This window comes from Protopterus annectens, chromosome 2.part0 (assembly GCF_019279795.1).
Source record: "Protopterus annectens isolate FY-2018-M chromosome 2.part0, PAN1.0, whole genome shotgun sequence".
Classification (NCBI taxonomy): domain Eukaryota; kingdom Metazoa; phylum Chordata; order Ceratodontiformes; family Protopteridae; genus Protopterus; species Protopterus annectens.
Window position 1 is genome coordinate 441,435,781 of NC_056728.1, and position 16,634 is coordinate 441,452,414.

At 39.0% G+C, this 16,634-nt stretch overlaps 1 protein-coding gene across 1 annotated transcript in view; it reads right to left on the reverse strand.

Annotated features, from left to right (window-relative positions):
• LOC122793121 (guanine nucleotide-binding protein G(q) subunit alpha) overlaps window positions 1-14,730 on the reverse strand; it is a 2,223,046-nt gene extending 2,208,316 nt beyond the window's left edge. The window contains exon 1 of the mRNA XM_044060871.1: window positions 13,701-14,730. Coding sequence (XP_043916806.1) covers window positions 13,701-13,836 — 136 coding nt within the window. The 5' untranslated portion in view covers window positions 13,837-14,730. The remainder of the gene's footprint in view (window positions 1-13,700) is intronic.
• Between the last annotated feature and the right edge of the window lie 1,904 nt (window positions 14,731-16,634).

Sequence of the window (16,634 nt, forward strand, 5' to 3'; positions counted from 1 at the left end):
GATACCAATCGGGGAAAGTATGTCAATAACTCCTTCCCTTCAATGGGAAACACCTGCTTCAGCTCATGAAATGTACTTAAAACATCACCCTCCGGCAAAAATGCTAAACCAACCAGACATTTACAATGCAACTGGAAACCCATATTAGTACTATACAAATGGGCTAAACCTAACTCTTGCACCTTTCTCCAAATGTTTGGAGCAAAATGGAAAAGGCAACCTTTAGCTGACACCATGTAAATGTTAAGCAACGCTACGTTTGGCAGCTACCTCAAAGTCACTCAGAATATACTTGACATTTATCTCGAAATCATGTTCGTCAAGCAATTGTAACACACAATTCCACATGAAGTTATAGGACTTCAATGACTTTCTGCTCATTAAACAATACAGGAGTGACACACTTATGACAGCCACCATACTTTAACAAACCATGTATGCTATAGAGCCGACGGCAAATGATTCCCTTACAAAATAATGTACCATCAACTAACCAAATGGTTGCAGTACTGAGATCTAGTAAATTCTGACCGATTGTGAAAACTACAACAGTTGTCTCAGTTGATACATCATTCATAACTTTGCTGACAAACACATCGGACTTTGTGGGGAAATCATTCATGTTTATGTCTAGCAGTGTAACTAACTGCTCAGTAACTGACTTACATTCTCTCCGCCAGACCCTTCCAACTTGCTGTAACAGTGCTTTCCAAGCAGGTAAGCTAGGTGTTACACAAGCAGACGAAGCTAAAACATCATCAACTATGAAGCAGGGTGTATCCCGGGAAACCTGTGTCTTTAGCTTTAGCTCTGCACACATCCTATAACATTCCACCTCACTCGGATCTCCAGAATGTGTATGTTTAACGGATTTTAGCAGCCTTTCCCTATCTGGTACACTTAGAGATACTGCTCTTCCCGTACATCTGTCAAAACATTTTAATTTGCAATTCCAGTATGTTTTCTCTTTTAACACTCTTTCCCTCTGCATAACGTACCCATTTAATAGTAGGATAGGTTTGCTTTTCTGGGACATACTTGTTTTATACACAGCACCAACAGTTCCTGGCACAAAAGTATTTCAGCCTGCATTGCTTGTTAGTGCTGCAATTGAACTCTACAATTTTCAACTCCTTTCACTTTCAAGATTTCAATATTCGTGTTTGTAGGCTTTTGCGCTTGTGGAAGTTCCTCTTTATAGTCTCGGGTTACTAAAATTCAAGATTTCAGTAATTCGAGCTTATGAAGTGAAACCATAAATATAAATATATAAAAATATATAAATATATACATTTGTTTTTTTATACATACACTTAGATATGCACATCTTTATACATATATGTTTACAGGGGTTGCCTTCAAAACATCTAAAACCCATAACATCTAATTTCAAAACACTGAGACCAGAACATCTAAAACCCATAACATTGAATTTCATAACATCTAACAGTACAAATCACATGAAAATAACATCCCCTCCTACATGATTTGTAGTGTTAGATGTTATGAAATTCGATGTTATGGGTTTAAGATGTTTCAAAGTAGACCAGTTTACAAACATGTATGTTTATAGGTGTGTATGTATTATATATATATATATATATATATATATATATATATATATATATATATATATGTGTGTGTGTGTGTGTGTGTATATATATATATATATATATATATACATACATATACACACATATACATACACACACATACATACAAGACACACACATATACATACACACACATACATACAAGACACAATCTATAGATATGGATATCTTTACTATAAATATACAGATATAAACATATACGCAGAAAAGTTACGTATAAACAGATACAGACTCACACAAGCGTGTGTGTAAATGCATACAGTCTAACATATGCAGCATTTTGTGGGGCATTCTGTAGTACTATTTAAAGTGATGTCCAAATTCTTTCCAGACATGTAACAGAGTCTGATAAACTATGGTCCAATTCAAAGTCAGTATTTTTCAGCACCAGATAGTGGCTAAATGAAGGTCAATTGTGGCATTGTTGGAGGATTAGTGGAAAATGTCTAATACAAGTATATGCAGTTTGTCTGGACACCTGTGATACAACATCTAACCAGTGAAGTGAAAATAATATGCCTTAAATGAAAATGTCTGCAATAAGATCGAGGCCTATCTGAACTTGGAAACAATACTTGCCACAGATTGGGAAAAGGAATTCTATAATTCAAGTACTATGTCCAGTCACACAGGATCACAAACTTTTTGCAAGCTGCAGCAGGTAAACAGTCAAGGATCAATTTATCCTTCGGATTTCCCCAATTTGCTGTCATTACCACAGTCTTTGTGTGTGCTCGGTTTCATCCCATGTGCCTTAAATTTTGCATTCCATTCCTCTATCCTTTGCTGAAGAGAGGCTCCCTGTAATGCCACATTGTCTGCATACAGCAACTTTGTTGATCTGTCCCTTCCAACCAACCTGTTTGCTAATGTAGTCCACCACCAGTATGAACAGCAGTGGGCTCACAGCTGAACCCCGATGCACACCCACTCCTACTGGGAACCCCTCTGTAAGACTGAACACTGTTCGTAATTGGGTCACTGGGTCCTTGCACACAGCTTGCACTTATTATACTTATGTTTCTAAGACTTCGAACCACTGCTCAATCACCTTTCTTGGGATCTTGTCATATGCTTTCTATAACTCTAGGAATGCATATTTGGACTATTTCCTCATCTCTGGCTTCTTCTCAACCATCTCACTGCAAACAATTGGGTCAGTTGTGCTGCATCCTCTCTCTCTTCGTATCCATTTATCAACCACCCTTCTCCAGAGCTTACATGCAATTTGACAGGAGTTTTGATACCTCTCCACTGCACACAGTTGTAGATGTTCCCTTTGTCCTTGTACACTAGTACAAGTATGTTGATTTGCCAGTCATCTGGGATACGCCTTTCTCTCCATACCCTCAGCAGCCATTTCTCCCCTATCTCACCCAATATCCTTATCACATCTGTTGTGACCTCATCTGAGCCAGGTAGTTTCCCTGACTTCATTTTCCTTAGTGCTATTCTTACTTTTAGCGTGGGCTCCTCCTCTTCTCCAACTGTAGGTTGTGTCTGGGGCAGTACAGCTACTGTGGGGTTTTCTTTATTCAGAAGCTGCTGCAAGTGCTCCTGCCGCCAACGAAGGAAAAGACGAATACTTAAGCAGCCCAGTAAACAAAAAATAAAAGTATAACCGGCACCACTGTGTAGAAAAAGCAAACTTTAATAAAGGCTACTAATACTTTCGCTACAGTAATCAACAATCATTAAACCACTTAAAGATTCATGATCACATGATTTAACAATTTCACAATTAAAAAGATATATACTTAAACACTAAAATCACTTCATAAAAATTCTACTTTCATTAAATTGAAATGCACACAAAAATGAAAATAAACATCACAGTTAAATTAAATAGCATGAACACCTACTTAATCTTAGCTTGTAATTTTTTAAGTGTAGGTTTTTTAACGTAAAAGTTATCATTAATGCCTGGATATATATTAGCTTTAAATCTAAAAATCCATTTACTTTCTAGATGCTCTATGTGGTTATCCAATTCTCCACCTCTAATTCTCTCATCGACATTGTGCAATATTGAAAACTTAAAAGTATGCGTAGGATCAGTTACTGATGTTTACTTTTATGTTTATTTTCATTTTTATGTGCATTTTAATTTAATGAAAGAATTTTTATGAAATGATTATAGTTTTTAGGTATATATATATATATATATATATATATATATATATATATATATATATCTTTTATATTTTGAAATCGTTCAAATCATGTGATCATGAATCGTTATTTAAGTGGTTTAATGATGGTCGATTACTGTTTTGCCTGAAGCAGCACATTAGCGAAAGTATTACTAGCCTTTAATAAAGCCTACTACTTCTACATCGTGATGTTGGTTATACTTTTTTTTTTGTTTAATATACATACCCCTCTCTCCAGCAGGTCCTATTGATATCACAGGCAAGGTTTAAGTCTTTAGAACAGGTAATTCTGGTACTTGTTTGTGGATATGCAGGAGGTCCAGAGTGGGGTCTGGCAATGCCCTGTACGCCAGGCATAGATCTCCTCTCAAAAGCCTGTAGGAGACAGAATACAGGGATAGGGCCTTGAGGCGGTCTGCATAGGATGTATTACTTATGTCTTGTAATCTTTTAGTGAGGCATCTCTGTGAATGTTGAAGTTGTTGGATATGCCTGGTTAGGTACATATCAAAGGGGGCATTGTAGTCAAGGACAGGTCTGATGAATGTCGAATATAGTGGAACAATGACTTCCTTGGACTTGGATGCCATACCTTTATTTATAAGTTGTGCAACATAAAATGATTTCCTCACCACTGTAGATAAGTGATGACCAAAGGCTAGATTACTGTGTGTGTGACCCTAAGTCCCTGATGGCTGGGTCAATTCTAAGGGGGCGTGTTGTCAATATGACAGTTACCAGGGATGGAGGACTTCCCAAAAGGATACTATTATGCATTTCTTGACATTTAGTTGTAGTCCATGACTCTGACACCAGTTGTTTGTGTGACATTCAATGACCGCTCCTAATTTCTAATCATTTGCAAATTTAGTCAGCCAGAGACCACTGACATTGACCTAGACCTCTGAGAAGTAAATTCAAAAAAGAGTGGTCCAAGAACTGATCCCTGAGGGACTCCACTTGTGACTGGCCTCTTTGTAGAGGTGGACGCCCCAATTCTACCCTCATGGGTCCTGTGAGCAAGTTGGCTATCCACCGGGTGACATACGGGCTTGAGTTTATCAACAATGGCCGAGTGGGGTATTGTGTCAAATGCCTTGGCCAGGTCAAGGTAGGCAGTGTGAATGATTTTGCCCTCATCCATTGCTTTGGTGACCTTCTCAAAGTCCACCAGGTTGAGTAGGTATGATCTGCTCTTTACGAAACCAAACTGGGTTGGGTCCAGTGTCTGGAGGTTTACTATATCTCTATTGATCATTTCCATGATAATTCTTTCCATGGCTTTACATGCAAGACTAGTGAGACTTATGGGTCTGTAGTTTCCAAGGTCTGTAGATGGCCCGCCTTTGTGCAGAGGGATGACTGTTGCCTTTCTCCATTCATGAGGCATGAAGCCTGTTTGGAGGCTATAGTTAAATAGTAATTCCAGAGGCCCAGATTGGTCATGTTTCATGCTATTTAGAAGGCATCCTGGGATATTGTCTGGGCCCATTGATGCAGTGTTCTTGGTCTTAGAGAGCATCAAGGACCTGTCCCCTAGTGATAGTATGGGGAGTTATACTGATATTCCCCGAGGGAAGGTTGGGGGGGGGGGGGGAGTAAAGTTGGAGCTGAATTTATCAGCCAGGAGGTTTGCTATATATTCTGGCTCAGTATAGGTGGCTCCATTTACAATGAGCTCTGCACACAATTGTGTATTGTCTTGGTGGCTGTGGACATAGCTAAAGAATGCTTTGGGGTTGTCCTTGGCCTGGGAGCTCAAGCGTACCTCAAATTTGGCCTCCCAGGCCCAAGAGATGCAAACTCAAAGAGAAAACAAAAATTTAACAAAAGCAGCAAATGGAGGAAATAAATAACTCCAAATAATTCTACTGCACAAATTCTCTAATCACTCAGCAAGGATCAACACACTGCAAAGCACAATGGATAGCAAAGATGCTCAACGGGTACAAGTTATATCAATTCTAAAGATTTTAAAGACCATCAGACAATGAAACACATGAGACATTAGAAATGGCTGTTCAGACTGACTTTAGTACACATTTATTTTTTTTTTAACAGAAGTAAACATTTTTAGCAATAACATAAAAGGAAATGAATGATTCAAAGTTTGAATACCTTAATAATTAAAAGATAAAGACATACCTACAGTTGCTTCAAGTTAAACAGCAACTTTGGATTTTTAAATATAGTGTCAAACCTACAGGTGTGAATTAAGTGTTAATAGATTGTAACCGTTACTAAAGAAATAGATATGAAATGATGAATTTAAAATTGTTATATTTTTATCAAATATATTGTCAAGTAAAGTGTTGGCTTATATTTGCACAATATGTTTCATGCTTGCATGGTTTAGTGACTGCAACTTATGCATTGCTACAATGTTTCTACAGAATGTCATAAAAAAAAAAAAGATTAAAATGGGTATAAAGAGGCCTGATTAAAACACAGCATTCTGATTTGAAATTGAGAAAATACAATGATTGGATTACACTATTTGACTATATTTTTCCTTGGTGTCTGATGCTGTTTAAAACTTTTATTTTTGTGCCTCGGTAAACAGCAATGCCATATCCCAAAACCCTGGATGAACCTTTGTCACATCCTCCACAAGATGGAAGCAGTAACCACCATGAAATTTGACATGATGGAAACGGTTACTAATTGTGAGACAGAAGACAGTTTTAATAGGTACATCAGGCAAATGACCGACACCAGAATGTATTTTAACAAACACATCTCTTTGAAAGCCCACCATGTGGGTCAAATAATTTAATGTCTCAAGGCAGAAACACAGAAATGTACTTTCCTGGGTGGCTCACTACCTTGCACTCCTTATCTGGTGAACGGATTGCAACATTCAAGCCTAGATGGGGAAGAGCAAAGTTTACCGCATAGCTTCCCCAAACAAAATAAATTGATTTGTGCCACTGACTGAGACGCCATTCACGAGGACTCAGAAGACAATGGCGCAGCCAGTCCACTAAGGAGCTGGCTTGTCCACGGATGTAATTGGGAAGAAGAAAGCAGTTGGAAGCAAAGATCCACTCAGATTTTCTCACAGCCTATCAACTCAAAACAGGAGTGAGCTACTCTCTGCATGTCTACATAACAAACCACTGCTATGTGTCAGACTGGATAACAACATCACTAGAGGGAAAGGAGTTCTGAAATGTCAGCAAGGTGACAAAGGTGTCCCTCATTTCTACAATGCTTACATGATGACTGTCCTTTTGAAATGAACAGTCTGCTCTAAACAATACTCCCCATCCTAGAGAAGAGACATCCTTGGTCACAGCTGCCAAGAGAACAGGGTTTTGAAAAGGTCTACCTAAAGAGATACTGGATTCTTGCATCAGAATTTATCTTGCACTTCTTGGATACACTGATCTTAGCATCCACTGATTTCAAAGTTGGACCTACTTGCAACCTGAGAATCCACTGAAGCACTCTTGTTCCCTCATGTGACACCTGGCATGACACCTGGCATGACTTACAATAAATATCAGAATCATTAAATCCAGTACTCTGAGCAAACAGTAGCTGTAACACAATAATTCTGAGTCAGCAGCATTACAGCTGGCTGGATGATCCGAGAAGGCAAACTGTCCAGGGTGTAGCAGAGAAAATGACTGACTGTGGTGGCATCAGTAGGGATTTTGTAAGAACTATTATTATTCCCAAGGACAGGAAGACGTGGAGAATTCATTCCTGCTAGGCAATTAGGCTGTCCATCGTTGAAAATGAAAGGTGACAATCACCCAGGTAAGGAAAGACCCTAGCGTCCTATACCAAACAGCCACCGCTATCGCAGATATGCAGTTTGTAAACATCCTGAAGGCTGTGGAGAGACTAAATAAAAATGTTTGGAACTGAAAATGACTGTATCCTGAGCTGCAGTAGAGGAACCTCATTCACAATCTTTAAATGTGCAAGCAAACATCCTGGACAACCAGACACCACATCCAGTCACCTTTAGACATACATAAAAGAGGACAGGCTGAACTTTGCCATATAAAGGAGCTGTTCGGGTATTCACTTTTAGGTCACTAAGATCAAGAGGTGGCTTGAGATCCCTAGTTTTCTTGAGGTCTAAAAACAATCCTTAGTAAAAGCTAAAATCCTAGCCCTTTCTGGTCTGGAAGAGCCTCCTGGACGGCTTTTTGTGCCTCTAGCCTTACAGCTGTCTTCTGACTAGATAAGATATTTCAGAAGGAGAGGTACTGCAACATGGGTAGAGTTATGAAATAGAGATTTAATAGCCACCAAATATCATGTCTCTTTGCCATATTATCATGTGTGATGGTCAGCCACTTAATCTCATGAGACTGTCTCTAGAGAACAGCAGCCAGGAAAAACCTTTGGAGGAAGGACCATGAAACCACTTGGTTGTTCTGCTGAAACTTCCTTCACCGCCACCTCTGGGTGGACAACCATTGTGGAATCTATTTCCTCCAACTCTTAGCAGAGCCTAAAAACTTAGACTGCTAAAAGTGATTAAACTGAAGCTGATTTGGGCTCTGCTGACTCCATGAAAACTGATGCAGAGGAGCCAAACATTTTATACCGGCTTTGGAGAGGAGAGTTCTCCCTTGTTCTTTTTTGCAGTACAGATTTTACCATGCATCCAAACTGTAAATTTCTTTCAAATGGGGTTTTCCAAAAAAAATGGCTTTAGCATTTTCGGTCGCATATCAATGAACTAAGTCCTGCACCTGCCACTCTTTCTGAACCATATTCAGTGCTATGAGCAAGGTATATGGATTGGTAAGCTAGTGAACCAAGGATTGACATGTGGGGACTGTAATGTGTTTTTCAGGTTGCAAATCAAGCAACACTTCCGCAGCCTGAGCTCTCTCATCTGTTAGCTTTCTCTAAAAACACATGCTTATACAGCTTAAATGCACTCAATTTAAATGAAGAGGGTAAAAAAATATATATTTCAAAGCCAGTCCACTGCATAGCTTTGTTGGAAGGATGACTAGCGTTGACCTGTAGTTGGAAGCAGTTTGTTTTTGGCTTAAAAAAAAAAAAAAAAATTGGATAAAATCAGGTTCTGGGACCAAACCGGGCAGTCTTCAGACAGCTGGAATATTCTATCTGGCCTCTTTGGAACAGAAGCCACCATACTGGGGTTCTTTCAAGCATTCTCCATGACCAAGTGAACCTACCTCATCGGCTGTGGAGACCATCAAAGAAGGCAATTTTGGGACCTGAAGGCCTCTGAAAGGGTACTTTCAGACTTGGAAATGGTGTCCTGAGGTCATCTGGTATTTGCAAAAAAAGTGTCAAAATCTCCCTGAATTTAAGGTCATTGGGCAGGAGGAATGGAAGGATCAGCCTCCTAGTCATAGTCTAAGACTGGAATGAGAGATTGCTGAAGTGAATTCAGGTCTCCCCTCGTACTCTACTTTGACCTAGCTCCTGGGGAGTGGCTAGACACGAAAATCACATTTTGCAAGGTCAGAAATTGCATGGATCCAAAGTAACTCCCCCCCCCCCACTTTTAATGATTAGGACCCACCATAACTTGCCCCATTTCCAGTATATACCCACCTTAATATTTTTTTTTTGCCAAAATGATGGGATAACTTATGTAGCAGCACAGCTTCCCTACTACACCTCTCAACCTCTTAGAAGAAATTTGGACAAAGCCTTTCATAATGGGGGGACAAAGACCAGAAAATAGGGACACATTTTAAATATTGCTCTTATAAAAACTTAGAAAGTTGCTAGAATAGCATGATTTCTGTTGGAATGTATTTTTCTGAAGGAACTCACGTCATTATTTAGTGACACAAAAAACAATTTTTATGAGGAACAGACCAGAAAATAAGGCCGAAAATCTGTATAGTTGTGAGGCATGTTCCCTACAGAGTTCGGATTGCTATCATACTGTATATCATCTGGTACTTCTATACCCACCAGCTCGGTTTGAACCCACCTGGGTCACCATTAGTGTACATGTATACTTCAAACAGCACTTGGTCCTGTCAATTACTGCAGCTTAAGTCCCCTAGTAATACTGTATTACTTGCTAAGGTGAACTTTACAATTTACTCAGGAAATTCCTGCATGCATTAAATGAGGTGTGGCAGCAACCCAAAACAGTGACATTTTTCTTGCAAACAATTGCAACAATGGCAAATTATATCCCCAATTGTGCAAATTCTTTACCTTGGTATTAAAATATACTTTACAGACATACAAGATTCTGCCATCCCTCCTGTATGGCCTACAAGTATGACAACTGTTACATATACATAGTCTGTATAAAAACGAAGACGCTAAACTAGATTTCTGTGAGAGCACAGGTTTCAATGCTCGCCAGAAAAGGGAATGCTTCAATGCTGTCTAATTTGTTATTCAAACAACTTTTTTAGCATTCAAAAAACACCATCCTTACCTCATGTTCAATTATCTTAAGACTAAGAAATCTGATTTTGTTTAAAAGGCCTACACACAGGTGGCGAGTGTATGAACTTCCAGCCATAGGACAGGCTGGGGACTCGTGTATCTTCTAAGCAGTCAGCCAGAAAATCATTTCCCGTCTATGGTCCCACATTCTGGGCAATAACTACTAAGGATTAATGTGCCAAAATTGTGCAGTCAAAGTGATGAAATACCAACATCTCATATAAAGCTACCTATTCTATCATGTAAAGAAACTGAATTTTCAAGACAGACTTTGTAGGTTTCGGAACACTGAAATGGTCACAGCAAATGCAATAGCAGAATGATATGCAGTATCAATACTGTCACATGCAGTGAAACAAATGTGTACCAATGGCTACTGATTTTGCCCAAATAACCACACAACCTGCAAGTGTGAAAAACAATTAAAATATAATCTTCAGAGCAGATAGACATCATGTTATAGGCCAGCCCCTTTACAGTAAATAAGAAATTAACAGTCCATTGCGGGTATTCACTGACTTTCCTTACAGAATGATAGAAACAGCTGATTTTGAAACCGTACAAAACATACAATATAAACCAAACCCAAAAATGCAACTCTGGACCATGCCTTTCAACCTCTGGGCATTCAAAATCATAGCACTGCCCTTTCAAAATTATAGCAGAAGGCTTAAATGAGCACTTTATTACAATCTAGGCTAGATCATCTAAGGATACTACTCCTAATAATAACCGAGATAAATCAACACAAATATTTTTTTAACAAAATACATCCCCTTTAATATGCACATCTTTGAGAAGATGATCAGTGAATCTAGGAGAAACAAGGCTAAATCTGAGGGTAAAAAATCTCAGCACTATGTCTAAATCATGGAAGTTGCAAAGCATGCCCTGGACCCGTTATCTAACATACTTAAGAGAAATTTTACAGAAAAGTTGAAGCAAAACACTACCTGGATGCTGTACAGCAAAAACTCACTCCAGAAAGCTACCAGTCTGTTAATTCAGTCAAAGAATTCTTGAGTACTACCATTTTCCAGATGTATATCAATGCAACTTTATTTCAAATTCCAGCAAAAACTGATGCACTTCTTTTTATGCTCAACCTTGTACTATAGTGCAAGCTATTCAGCTTACCACAGGATTTGTTATGCTCAACACTAACAAACAGACGCACACACACGTACATGTGTAGATTTTACAGAAAGTAATCCTGACCACATGTGGTGCCACAACACACATCACAAAGGGGCCCCAATGGCCAATAATATTATTATTTCAGGAGCTGCTTATAATACTATAATATCTGAACAGACAAGCATTAATTTGCAGTCACTACACAATGGATATTTATAAACAGTCTGGGCAAGTTAATTTCTTTTAATTTCTAATTTGCTAACAGTGGACTGATCCAAACCGACCCTTTTCAGCCAAAAGACAGCGATAAAAAGAGTACACTATATAAATATTATGCCACTACGTTTAAGTACATGGTTAAAGTTTGTACTGCCAACAGCCAATGGAAATACAGATGAACGTGTACCAAAAATCTAAAAAGGCGGACAGCTAATAAGGGACAGACCCCATTATATCTATAGCATAGAGTAAACCATGGCCAGTATCTTAAAAGGATAATAATGCCTGCGATAGTTGCACTTCAGCAACTCCTTTAAAATCGAGCAACAGCTGCTCACCCTAGCACTAAGAAGAGTGCCAAAACACCATCCTTTAAAAAGGAAGAGCAGTCAAAACAGTTCAAAAACATGCAACTTTCTCCTCTACAACAAACACTCCACCAATTACATTATTCCAAAACCACAGTCACTGGCAGTTCAAAGCTTCCTCTTGATTTGAAAGACTAACACTTTACTGCAGATAGCAGTGGAAAGGTTAAAACAGAAACAAAAAGTATGAGCAAGTGGTGCTAGGAATATTAACATGGGTCGTATGCCAAATTACAAAGTGAAACGCAGAGTAATGACATGCAAATAAATTTATTTGCAGATTACTGAACAAGACCAAGCATGTGTTTGAACTCCGAACAGCTTAACAATCCATGACACCCTGTACTGTCTTTGTAAACCATAGTTTACACAAAATTCTAATGCAATTACCATACTCCAAATCTAGGGATGGCATGGTTTTCCATTTAAACGTCACCAACAGCAATCAGGTTTCTGACAGCTAACAACAAAACATCCTCAGGATGACAATGACAAAATTAAGATATTATATTAGAGATACAAGGCCATAACTGCAATTATACAGATACAAAGCCATAACTGCTAGGACATAGTTAAATCATCATCCTGCAAGAAACTGAAGTTCTATGACTTTTAAAAAGCACTGCCTGCAGATCTTCTACAGTGACAGACACAGCCATTGATGCTTAGGCCTGATAGCAGCTTTACGTAACCCAACACTCACTTATTTGATAAGAAACCAAAAGCACGTTTAAAATATCTTTTATTTACGGATTTTAGAGATACCGCTTTAAAACTGAAACACCAAAGAAAACGAATTAAACTGCCCCTTTTTCACAAACTGCAGCGAGCTAACAAGATAAATGAAAGTACAATGATTTTATTATTCGCGCGTATGTCCCTAATAATTGTCATAATTACGCACTGCGAGGTCCCCCCCCCCCCCCCCCCCCGAAGGAAAAAAAAAATAAAAAAAAAAACAGCCTGCATCACAACCCTAATAACGACAGTACAACATTCCGGCCACACGGTGTAAACAAACATTTCAAATAATCTAGCCATATATCTATTGCAACAAGAACTCAATGAGTACATTACAACCGGACTGAATGGTCCATTCATAGAAGTAATCAAACAGGTATTCACGCAGGCTCATGTTACTGATGAAAGCAAATGGTGAGTCTTGCAATTAGAATACAGAATAAATACAAAAGATGAAATCACCAGCACTGCAAGATACAAATCAGCAAAATTTTCAGTCCAAGACAAGCATGGCCAATGCACAGGAAGAAATCGAATGAATTACACGCTATTCAGTCTGTCTCATTAAAAAAATGGACTTCTTCAACCCCCTGTTGCAAAGTAGCATTCAACACCAAGGGTTTTAAAGATTGTGCAAGCATGCAGCAAGATAGTGACACTAACATGTTCTATGCAACAACAGCTCTCACTATAAACATGTTAAAATAACGGGCAGCTATGCAAATCATTTTTTTGCATAGGATTTGTTTCAATTTAATATTACACTACTCTGCAACAGCAGCCAGATTTCTCTGAAGAGACTGGCAGTAGCATCACGGCATTCACCAGTGGTCAAGCAACAGTTTCACGCGTGGGACTACTCAGTGCAAGCCACCATGCAGTTATTCCCTGTCAGTGAATAAACTAGACAGCAGGAAACGGGAATATCACTGTCAATTCTCTGGCTCCAAGAAAAATGTCTAAATTTAACGAATTATACGGATAGTGATTTCCAACAGACTTGGGCGGGGGGTCCTCCCCCTCCCTACAGAGAGAAAAAGCTGTAATCTTACCGAGCAGCAGTAGCTTCAGCTCACGGCGTGCGTCCCTCTTATCCCGGCGAAGCTGCCTCTCAATCTCGTCGTTGATCCGTCTGGCTTCTTTCGCTTCCTCGCTTAGGCAGCACGCCATGATGGACTCCAGAGTCATTCTTCCAAAGTTAAAAAAGTGCAAGTCAAGCCCCCACCCCCCAAAATAAAACACTAGAATCTGCTACTATGTAGATGGTGTCAGGCACTCTGCACTGGAGACAGCAGGGATGCTGCTATGTGTTTGAGAATGTAGTTAGCTTTTCTTCTCAGTAGCTCGGCCCTTAGCGACCAAGTGCACCAAACAACACGGGCTTGGGCACATGAACCCAGCAGCAGGCGCCAAGACACAAACAGCAGCCAGCCCTTCCGCCAGTGTCAGATTACACTACCGACAGCTCCCACCAAGTAACACAACACGTTGCCGGTAATCCCCCCAAAACACACAGATCTTGTCAGAGTTCCCGACGGGCTATACTGCATTCCTTTTCAATCTACACAGAAATCTCTCCAGACACTGCCGTACTACCTTCGGGAACGCCTGCCTCTCTGCAGTCTTTCTTAGTTACCCTGCAGTGTGGTGTTTCTTCATCTGCTCACCCCAGTTTCTGCGGAAGCGTTGCCCCTCTATATTTTACCGCACACTACAAAGAAAAAAAGTGAAAACAAAATCCAGCCTCTTTTCAATGGCTTATCTCCCCGGGCGTGGTAAGGCAGAATATGGCGGACCTTGTCTTCAATCCACTACATAGGAATACAGTTATACCAAACTGGAAAATCCTGGGCAAGAAAAATCATCAAAATCCAAGGCACTTGCTTATAAAAACACCACAAGTAACAAAACTGTCATAGGATGGCTGTAGAATGTGTATGACTCCCCTTTCCGAATGAAATACTGTATAAGCCAGTGCTCTTTTCCCTTTTCCTTCAGCCCATACATGTAATTTTGTTATACACTACCAACTCTTGGATAACGTGACGTTGTAAATCTGGGAGGAGAAAACGAAACAAACTCAGCACATAGAAAATACACCAAATAACAGTGTAACAAAGTTCCAACCCTAAAATTGGATTAGTAGTTCGTGACGTTCCACTGCGAGTCTTCATTAATGATGTGCTCATATGATACAAAAATAACCACTAATGTTTTTTTTTTTGTCATAAACTGACGGGTGACAGAATGCAAAAAGGATGGTATTTTGACCCTGTGCAAGTCGCGTGACCTCCTGATATTCAAGCCGCATTTTTAGTGTGTGTGGCCGTTGATGTAGATCATTCTCTTTAGACAACTTGGATACTTAAAATAGATTGCAACATTTTTGATAACTTTCTGCATGTTGTAATAACCCATTTCATCTTGTCTATTTTTAAGTAGACTCTGCCCCCTATTTTGGTCCGTGTAAATTAAGGTTTTAGCTCCAATCTAGTTTGATATGTTTCGTGACATTTCCAAGGATTCGTCCCGGGAAAAATTACCCGTCTGTACGATTTCCTTAGAGTATGGCTCATAGGTCCAGAAGCAAAGGAGTTGTTGTATTTTGACTTTTATGCCATTTTACATTACATTTTTAAGTGCACAGCTGGTTTTATTAAATGCAGTGTATTGCTAATCCAGACGTCACGACAGCACTGTATGTATACGTTTCTGTTAGCTTTCGTATTTGTTACTGTAAAGAGAAATGAAAGTGATGCATGATGGTTGTTTCAAAATTGATGTTTTGGAAGGACTACAGTTTGTCTTTTTCTATTAGACATTTTGACCTGTCTACAAATGGCAGTAGCATTATATCATTAGACTTTCCTGTAACATTTTAGATCTTCTCCCATATGTATCCCCCTTATTTACTTTTCTTCCATCTCCTCTTAACTAAAGAAGTTAAGTGCTCAATAGGAGAATTAGTACACTGGAATCTGTGTTAAATCTTTTGTATACTCTTTATTGTATAATACTTTTACACTCTAATGGTTATTTTTTAGTATAATTAACACCTTACTGTATCTCTTCTGTTGCATGAGTGAAATTATGTTTTTTTTTCTATTTTTTTCTTTGTATGATCTTTATGTATTAATTACTGTCACTGAGGAGCTTTTCTCCCCGGGCCTCCGCTGAAAATGGACATGTAATCCAGACGGACTATCCCGGTCAACAAATGTAAAATAAATAAAATAAAATAAATTTTAGGCCAAGAGACTTAGTAACTTCACTTTAAACAATATAATGCATGATGTAATAGCTCTGAAGCATTCTGCATGAAAACTTTATTGCAAGTTTTAATTCTTTTATTGTATGTTATTTCATATTAACCACATTTAATGTACTTGCTGTGTTTTCTTACAATCTTGGTTCTTTTCTGCTGGGGAAGTCAGTTAAACTAGACAGTGCCAGTTAGATTGTCCCAGTTAAAACTATTTTCCATTTCTTTTATGTTTTACTCACCCAGGCTGTGCTTGAAATTGTTAAACTGTGATCAGTATACAAATGTGCTAAACAAACATTAAAAATAAATAAAGGGAATGAGAGACAACAGCATCTCAAACATGGAAATGGTCTGCTATGGAAAAATGTGATTTTTTTTGCTGTAACATCTAAAATAACAGCAGAAGTATTTTCTTGAAAATAAATATTTCAATTTTTCTAATATCATAACTACTCATTAAAGATATCTTCTTCTTTCGGCTTTTTCCCTGTTAGGGGTCGCCACAGCAGATCACCTGTTCTCTCATGATTGGCAGTAGAGTTTTTACGGTGTCGAGTTGCCAGCCCGGCGCCCAACCTTCCACGGAAGGCACACACTCATGCCTAGGGCCAATTTAGAGTGTCCAATCCACCTACAGCATGTCTTTGGGATGTGGGAGGAAACCGGAGCACCAGGAGGAAACCCACGCAACCACAGGGAGGACATGCAGACTCCGCACAGA